This window comes from Oncorhynchus masou, chromosome 10 (genome assembly GCF_036934945.1).
Source record: "Oncorhynchus masou masou isolate Uvic2021 chromosome 10, UVic_Omas_1.1, whole genome shotgun sequence".
Taxonomy (NCBI): Eukaryota; Metazoa; Chordata; class Actinopteri; order Salmoniformes; family Salmonidae; genus Oncorhynchus; species Oncorhynchus masou.
Genome location: NC_088221.1, coordinates 15,615,522 through 15,624,471, shown reverse-complemented (window position 1 = coordinate 15,624,471; position 8,950 = coordinate 15,615,522). Strand labels below are relative to the sequence as shown.

The window sequence follows — 8,950 nt, the reverse complement described above, 5'->3', positions numbered from 1 at the left end:
CAGCAAGAACTGGCAAATCTGGTGCAATCCATACGGAGATGCAATGCAGTACTTAATGCAGCTGGTGACCACACCAGATACTGTTACTTTTGATTTTGAACCCACCCTTTGTTCAGGGACACATTATTCCATTTCTGTTCGTCACGTCTGTGGAACTTGTTCACTTTGTCTCAGTTGTTGAATCTTATGTTCATACTAATATTTACACATGTTAAGTTTGCTGAAAATAAACGCAGTTGACAGTGAGAGGATGTTTCTTTTTTGCCGAGTTTATATCTGGCCTAACCTAATATATTTTGGCCATAGATATGTAAAACAGAAGGAGGAAAAGGAGTGAAATACTGGTACAACTTTCATACATCTCTATTTATTGCAATTTGCACAGTATTCAAAACATCTGAATTGAGGAATGAATAGCCAGTGATTTACATAAATCCCCCCCCTTTTTTTATGTAGGGCTACTAAATTTTTCTCACTGATCACCATTCCATAGCAATATCCCTTTGAATAGATTCTATATAATGAAATCTGATACAGAGGCAATCACATAAAACATACATTTAGATTTAAATGTGAACAATGATAATTTAGTCGCACCTCTTATCACAGTGAACCTATGTGTGAACAACCAATTTGGAGTGTCCAAACTCCATCACCTGGACCTGGCCATAACCACAAGTGAACAACGATGCAGGTTATTCATCAACAAGATCACAATGTTTCTCAAATCTGCATTTTGGTGCGTATTTTGTGTCATCTTCAATACCCACACATCCTTCAAATACAATTAGCTAAACAATAATTAGCATTTTATTACTTGTTGGTTCCAGTTGTCCCAGCTGCATTGCTATTAACTGATGCATATCCCAGTACAGGGGGGTAAACTAAGGTATGGTGTTAATCATAGTTCTAACTCAAAACTCTTAACTGATTTATATCTAACAGCTGTATTGAATGACCTTTTTTATAATCAAAGCAAGTGCAAAGAAATGAGTCCCAATGACAATATTGTTTGCCTAATACCTGTAGCTACTTTTTAGTCTGTGTAGCACTAGAAAATCATCAGTAACATTTGCCCTTACTGAAAAGTAACTTTTAGATTTAAAAAAAAAAAAAAAAAGTATTTGGCCAATGCATTTTTTTTATTTTTAAATAATGACTAAAATAAATATACAGTGTGCTAAAGTATTTAAATATATACAAACATACAAAATGTTCCAGTCTATACAGTACATTAGATTGGACAAAAGTGACTGCAAAAAAAAAGATTATCTTCAGGTAAACATTGGATTGAAACTGTTTATGCTAAAAAAAAATTTAAAAAATGTATCAATGGCAGATAATTAGTTTAAAAAGTCCCAATTCAGAGAAAATGAATTGTAAGATATGATGCTTCTCATTTCCTCAGGATAGGACACCGTTTATTTTGGAGTTTGCTTCACAAATGCAGTCAATTGAGTTTAGACTGTACAAAATAAATAACTAAGATCAATGGGTTCGTGACACTGGGATGTTTAGAAAAAAATGGGAGATATTTAGAAAAGAAATGGGAGATTCTTGTCTCTGACAGCATCCCAACAGTCAAGTGTCTTATGAGTAGTTCTCATTCTCATTCCAGCGTGTCACCCACTGCTTTTTCACAAAGGAATGCAGCTTGGCTTTCCTGTCTTTGAACTGACGAGCCTCTTTCCTTATCCGTACAGCATGGTATATTGGAACGCTGTCATCATGTTCGGAACGTTTGAAAAATCCACACTGGCAAGAGAAAAGCAAAGATAAGGATTCATTCTGCATTTTATAGACTTGTATCAACCTGAACATACAAATAGAACACGCATAATGCTCAAGCAAATCAGAGAGGCAATCCAAAGAGTGTTTTGTGTGAGAGCATGCTAAGAGTAGTATTCAAAATAGCATTTCCAAACAGCCAGCCTGACAAAGCAGAAACCTATAAAACATTAAGACACTCCAAAGCACACAAGAAATAGTGGTTGATAGGTGTGAAATGTAGGAAAATGTAATAACTGCTCATTGGGGGGGGGGGGGCATTGAATGCTGACCTAATTCAAACACACATGCATGAACAAATGAACACCATATCAAAGCTCGTTTCACATACTAATTGGCTAAATTATCAATTAGAGTACAAACTACATTGGTCTATGTATGTGTCTCTGACTTTTTGCACTTGAGACGTGCGGAAGTAAACATTTCCTTTAAAGCAAAAGTGAGTTAGTGTTTAAGCCCACACGCCATGCTGACTGCAATGCCCATTTTACCCCAGGTCTGAGCGCAGAGAACGGGCACTATGCCTCAGTAGTGAGTTTCTCTTTATCAGAGGCCTGAACATGGATCTGAGCCTTGTGATATGCTGCATCGTACTGGTCTTGTGGGGCTCTCTTGAAGAAACCACACTAAAGGAGAGCGAGGGTGATGAATCATTGGGAACAATATGAGAACACAGATATACTATAATACTACCTGAATGAATAATGATTCAATGTTGCACGTGTCTACTAATAGCTCAGAGTACAATACAGTGAATATGTTGGTAAGTGTGTTGCGGTTGTAGACCATGCCTACCTTCCAGAGTAGAAACACTAGCAATGCCAACATCAGAATACCAGCCAGGACAGCCACTAGGATGATCCACCATGGAACTCCACCATACTGGGTTACTGCCTTCTCTGGAAACACCGTGACTCTCACCTGCATGGGTACAAGAAGAATGTATATTTGTTACATATGCATTCTTAAAATTGTATTGATCAGTGAAGGTGTCATTGTGTGAGTGGATGATAACGGATGTCAAGCGTTCTTCTGTGCCACACACCTGAGTCTCAGCATTCCTGAGAACCATATTTTTTGCAGGAGCGTCAAGGCTGATGGATGCTTTCACAATTATATCAAGATAGTTCAAATTGGCATAATTCTGTTTCAAAACAAAGGTTTTCAATGTTAGAGAATGACTGAATTATTCGTATCTGCTATTTAGGGGTCTTTTGAAAAGCAAATAGCAACAGGCATGTTGTTTCTCACCTCAAGGAAGGTAGCGTTCCACAAACGGCATCGCAGCGCAATCACTGCACTACTGTCCAAGCCCTGTAGAGGGCACTTGATCGCCACACATCTAGCGTCATAGCCATTGCCACACATCTGAGAGGAACATAACCTTTTGTCAGACAGACAACGTGTCATTATTGATCTATTTTTAAATGCAAGTGAAAGTGTGTTTACCAAAATCTTGTGCTTTTTTTGGTCCAATAAAGTAATTTTGCTTCCAGATTTTTTGCCTCCAACTTCGCGCTTTTTCCTAGATATGCTGGAATCCTAAAAAAATAAATAAACTCAATCACAAGTTAGTGATTCAAACTTGAATGTCTTAATAAGGCTTAATTTCTGGCCCATTTTGCTTTTCCACAAATGCATTAGGTACAGTGAAACTTCAGTAGGAAAGTATTACCTGAATGTGTTTGAGAGAGTTGATCTCAGTCTCCGGGGAGCAGGGGATCTCTTCCAGGCCAGTACTGCTGATCTTAACCAGATATAACAGCCATTTCCCATCCACATTCTCTTTGGGCCACTGGATGTTCAACGAGGCTGTGCCAAAGGACTTCAATGGCTTACCCAAATTGATTATCTGGAGGTATAATATTAACATTTTTTACACCACGGTCAAACTCAGACAACGTGATATTGAGAAACTGAGATAAGCAGACAATGATAATTACCTTAAATTCATAATCAATCAAACCGCCGATCTCCTCTTCTGTCTTGATGGCACTCTCTCCTTTCACATCCCCCCCAAAATACACCTGGGAGGGTCTCGCAACTCTGATTGATAAACAAACCACATATTAGTGGACTACATTTGTATTTATTAAGGATCTCCATTAGCTGCTGCCAAGGCAGCAGCTACTCTTCCTGGGGTCTGTCGGAATTAAGGCAGTTATACCATTTTAAAAACATTACAATACATTCATTACAGAATTCACAACACACTAAGTGTGTGCCCACGGGCCCTTACTCCAACACCACATATCTACAACACAAAATATATTTGTTCGTGTGTGTATAGTGCGTATGTTATCGTGTGTGTGTGTGCATGTGTCTGTGTGTGTTACTTCACAGTCTCCACTGTTCCATAAGGTGTATTTATACCTGATTTTTAAGTCTGATTCTACTGCTTGCATCAGTTACCTGATGTGGAATAGAGTTCTGTGTAGTCATGGCTCTATGTAGTGCTGAGCGCCTCCATAGTCTGTTCTGGACTGTAAAGAGACCTCTGGTGGCATGTCTTGTGGGGTATGCAAGGGGGTGTCCGAGCTGTGTGCTAGTATTTTAAAAACAGACAGCTCGGTACCTTCACCTTGTCAACATGTCTTACGAAAGCAAGTAATGATGATGTCTATCTCTCTTCCACTTTGAGCCATGAGAGATTGACATGGATGCCAGTAATGTTCGCTCTCCGTGTACTTTTAAATAAATCAGATCAAAAAAAAGTATTTGAAATCTAGTTGATGCAGTAGTCAACAAGTGAATATGTTAGAAACACTACTTACCCTGCAACAGAAAGTAACAGCTCAATCACGACTTTCGCCTTTGCTTTCACTCTTCCCATTTTGTCCTGTGTACTGGTCCTGAAGGTAGAGAAGTGACACCTAAGTTATCCTCTTAAAATGTAATGGCAAAAGAGACATTTCCGCCTGAAATAGACATAACCAAAAGTAACTGCTGTTCGTGTGTAATTACATGCTTCTGACATGCAGAAACTTTGTATATTTGGAAAGAAGACATCTGAGAGATGAGGAAATGATCAGAAGATAGTTTACACATGAACAAGAACACACAAAATACGTTTTTATTGTTCTTTTGATGGTCATCTTTCATTGACCAGCTAGCTATAAGTGAATTATTGAGGAAGAGAGCTGGAAACACATCAGGTGGCTTCCACAACATGTGAACAATATCAGAAAAAACAATAGGCTTGATAGACCTAACAATTAGCAATGGGCAGATGTTTTAGTAAGTGGTGTCAGGTGTGGTCAAGGGACATTTCCAAGTGTCCCTAAACCTCTCCAATGTGAGATATGTCTGCAAATTAGATAATTCCAGTGCTGTTACATATTTGCAATCCCTAAATGCTATTTGTTCAGTATAAAAACTATTTTTACCATATCAACCTCACTTCAAACATTGTGGTGATGTTCTGGGTTAGCCAGGGTACATTTCAGTGCCCTTTCAACCTCTCCAAAGTGTCTGAATGTGGTAATTGCACTGTTTTTGCAAAATGTATGTGCCTAAAAGTTATTGTTAAACTATAAAAACAACATTTCTACAACAACAACCTCTCTCAAACATTGTGGTGGTGTCGGGGGACATAGAAGTGTTTTTTCAACCTCTCCAAAGTGCCTGAACGTTTAGCGTAGGCTTATCCAATGTATTGGTCCCACATTCAAATGAACTGTTTACAAAAACAATATTAAAGCAACATGTTTACATAAAAAATGATATAAAATGTATTCTGAAACACAACTTGGTTTCACATGTGTCTTTCACTAGAAAATGTGCAAAAATGGAATGAATAGAAACTATTTACAAATGGCATTCGTGTTCGTTTTACATCCCAGATGATTAGATTTCACCATCGCTTGTGCATGTCAATAGTCTTTGAAGCAGTCCCTCTCTGCCAGGAAACAAAAAGTGAGCTGGCATTTCACCCCCCCCCCCCCCCCCTAGGTGGGCCCCTAATTCAGGCCCCTAATTCAGCCATTTCCAACACCAGCTGCTCTCAGAAGGCCAACTGGGAGAGAGGGGTTTGACCTTTTGCTTTGGCCATCTGCTTGTGGAGAATGAAAGCATTTACTGTAGCAATGTCCACAAAGTGGTAAACAGAAGTCTTATACCACTTCCTGGTCTTGTGGAGGACCTGGTAGTAGCCTATCAGAGCATCAGTCCTTCACAGAAACGGGGACATTATTCCTCACCCGTGGTTGTTATTAAATGCCTTATGCTGTGTGGTGAGAGTGGTTACTTCCATAGTGTCTATCCATTTCACAAAAAGCAGCTTATTAGTCCTGATCCAACATATAGTACCCCTCTTCGCTGTCTTTGTCATGCCGTTTACCTTGGTCTTAGGGAAACGCGATTCTGTTAGGACGAATGGTGCCACAAGCCAATATTTTATTGTTCTAGAGGTCTATGAAAAGCATGGGACTAGTGTAAAAAATGGTCCACAAAGAGCTTGTACTCACTGCCAAGTAAGGGGAAGTCCATCAGCTGCATAACAGAGTCATAACTGAGGCCCTTCCCAGTGGCTGTGATCACCTTGCCTTCAAAGATGAAAAGGGTTCACGTGTAGGCAGGGGCTGAATCAGCACAAAGAGCTTGTAGCCCCACTTGGTCGGCTTATTTTTCATATACTGCTTCAAGCCAATTCGAGCCTTTGAGGCAACCATGCACTCAACTATAGATAGATTTTGAGCAGGCTGGAAATAATGTCATGATAAAGGGGCTTGACTCTTACAAGACGATCAGACCCTGAAGTCCCCTTCTGGTCATTGTCCTGATCCTTTTGTGGGTCACTCATGTGAAGAGCACGGTTGATGGCCGGGAATCGGTTTTCACCTACGATGGAGGTGGGGAACTCAAAACAGATAGAGTGGGGTCTTGCTCCAGTTGTCAACTAGTCTTGATACCTTTACCAGTCCCATGTTAATCACCAAGGACATGTAGTTGAGCATGTCACCCCTGGTGACAGGTTTCCAAGACATCTTCCTTCCCTCTCTGCTGCTTCTTGTCCGTATTACTCATTAGTGTTCCCAGTACAGAGGTGGTAAAGTAAAGCTGAAACAGCTGTAAGGGAGGCCTTCAAGTTGTTTGGGAAGGCCCCCAGCTGTAAGGGGGGCCTTCAGGTTGTTTGGGAAGGCCCCCAGCAGTAAGGGGAGCCTTCAGGTCGTTTGGGAAGGTCCCCAGCTGTAAGGGGGGCCTTTAAGTCGTTTGGGTTTAAATCTAAATTGTTCTGGCTCCTCATCATCTTGAAGGACTGTACAGCACCTGTCCTCCGTTGTGCTGCTTCCACCGCCTCTCCCTCTTCTCTGTTGAGGCCTAGATCTCCTCCCTGCCTCCGCACCTCCCTCTTCTCTGTTGAGGCCTAGATCTCCTCCCTGCCTCCGCACCTCCCTCTTCTCTGTTGAGGCCTAGATCTCCTCCCTGCCTCCGCACCTCCCTCTTCTCTGTTGAGGCCTAGATCTCCTCCCTGCCTCCACCTCTCCCTCTTCTCTGTTGAGGCCTAGATCTCCTCCCTGCCTCCGCACCTCCCTCTTCTCTGTTGAGGCCTAGATCTCCTCCCTGCCTCCGCACCTCCCTCTTCTCTGTTGAGGCCTAGATCTCCTCCCTGCCTCCGCACCTCCCTCTTCTCTGTTGAGGCCTAGATCTCCTCCCTGCCTCCGCACCTCCCTCTTCTCTGTTGAGGCCTAGATCTCCTCCCTGCCTCCGCACCTCCCTCTTCTCTGTTGAGGCCTAGATCTCCTCCCTGCCTCCGCACCACCAGATGAACTTGCAGACAGGGGAGTGGTGCCAGGGCCTGCAGTGGGGGTGGTTGAAGAGGAGTGGGGCCTTTGTCGAGTGGTGGATTTAGAACCATCAGACGGGGTGATTGACAGAGCAGTGGGGGGTGAAGACCTTGACCGGCAGGGGCGCTTGCTGGGAAGGGGGACTCCCAAACGTCATCATCCAAATTCTATGCATCCTCCACTCTGTGGCGACTAAAATAAAAGGGATATTTTGTTGTAAGACACACAGAATAAAAGTTGACTAAATTTACCAAACATTATTACTGTAAAGTAAAAACACCAAGCCTAAATTTGATCTGGACATGACTCACATAGATGGTGAGAAGCACACACACAATGCAAACAGTAACAATTTGAAGACAAAGGTAGAGGTGAGAACCACAAAGAAAGGGAAAGGAAAATGGGGATACCTAGTCAGTTGTACAACTGAAATGTGTCTTCAGCATTTAACCACTCTGAATAAACAATGGCCATAAGGGTATAGTGGATGAAACTTAGACAATAACTACTTTGGAGTTATAGAACATTGAAATTACTTGTTACATAGGCCTATGTAAACTAAATCCAAAGCACAGAAAGCAGACAACTTATAAAAACTGAAATACACATAGTAAATTAGCTATGCAAAGCCATGGAAATCATTTACTTACAGATCTAAAAGAGGATTGAATCCTTCTAGAAAGCAATCTTCGTCGGCCGAGTCGAATTCCTCCTTTTCCAAATCGCTCCCCTGATCCGAGTCCGACTCCAGAATTGTATTTAAAGCGTCTATGTCGATATACTTATTCATAGCGGCCTTCTATTTAGGTTCCTGTTAGATATATTTATTTGAGTTTACTTCACTTCGATATTCTTTTTTATTTTCTTGAGAAGCCATATTTGATGAAAAAGCATTTAAATATGTTTACAATGTAATGTACGGTGCTCGGTACGTCTCGTCCTCTGAGCCAGGTAGCAATTGTTCGCATCACGCATAAATGTTTCTCGGCCTTGCTTTGTCCCGCCCAAGTCAACTCTAGTGGTTAGAGCGTTGGACTAGTAACCGAAAGGTTGCAAGATCGAATCCCCGAGCTGACAAGTTACAAAACAATAACTGTCGCTCTGCCCCTAAACAAAGAAGTTAAACCACTGTTCCTAGGCAGTCATTGAAAATAAGAATTTGTTCTTAATTGACTTGCCTAGTTAAATTAAAAAAATATATATTAACATCTGCAATCTAGGTAGCGGTCATCGGCTCAGCCTGCCCTTATAAATGTGTTTTCCCATATATGCTATTAAGTCACACCAAAGAAGGTAGATCAATGGCCAAGATACTCAGCTTTCCACAGACACCATACTTTTGCAGATAGGGGCTACCGTTATCATACCAGACTGAA

The 8,950-nt window shown here is 41.4% G+C and overlaps 1 protein-coding gene across 3 annotated transcripts in view; it reads right to left on the bottom strand.

Annotated features, from left to right (window-relative positions):
- Window positions 1-357: 357 nt before the first annotated feature.
- Window positions 358-8,950, bottom strand: part of LOC135547223 (integrin alpha-6-like) — a 30,435-nt gene continuing 21,842 nt past the window's right edge. For 2 of the 3 annotated variants that reach the window (XM_064976013.1, XM_064976015.1), the window contains 8 exons: window positions 4,563-4,640; window positions 3,732-3,834; window positions 3,464-3,640; window positions 3,238-3,330; window positions 3,040-3,156; window positions 2,834-2,932; window positions 2,584-2,709; window positions 358-1,755 (listed from right to left, as the gene is read on the bottom strand). In XM_064976013.1, the coding sequence (XP_064832085.1) occupies window positions 1,591-1,755; window positions 2,584-2,709; window positions 2,834-2,932; window positions 3,040-3,156; window positions 3,238-3,330; window positions 3,464-3,640; window positions 3,732-3,834; window positions 4,563-4,640 (958 nt within the window). In that variant the 3' untranslated portion in view covers window positions 358-1,590. Of the gene's footprint in view, window positions 1,756-2,279; window positions 2,415-2,583; window positions 2,710-2,833; window positions 2,933-3,039; window positions 3,157-3,237; window positions 3,331-3,463; window positions 3,641-3,731; window positions 3,835-4,562; window positions 4,641-8,950 lie in introns of all 3 variants that reach the window. The other variant, XM_064976016.1, reaches the window with a different exon arrangement.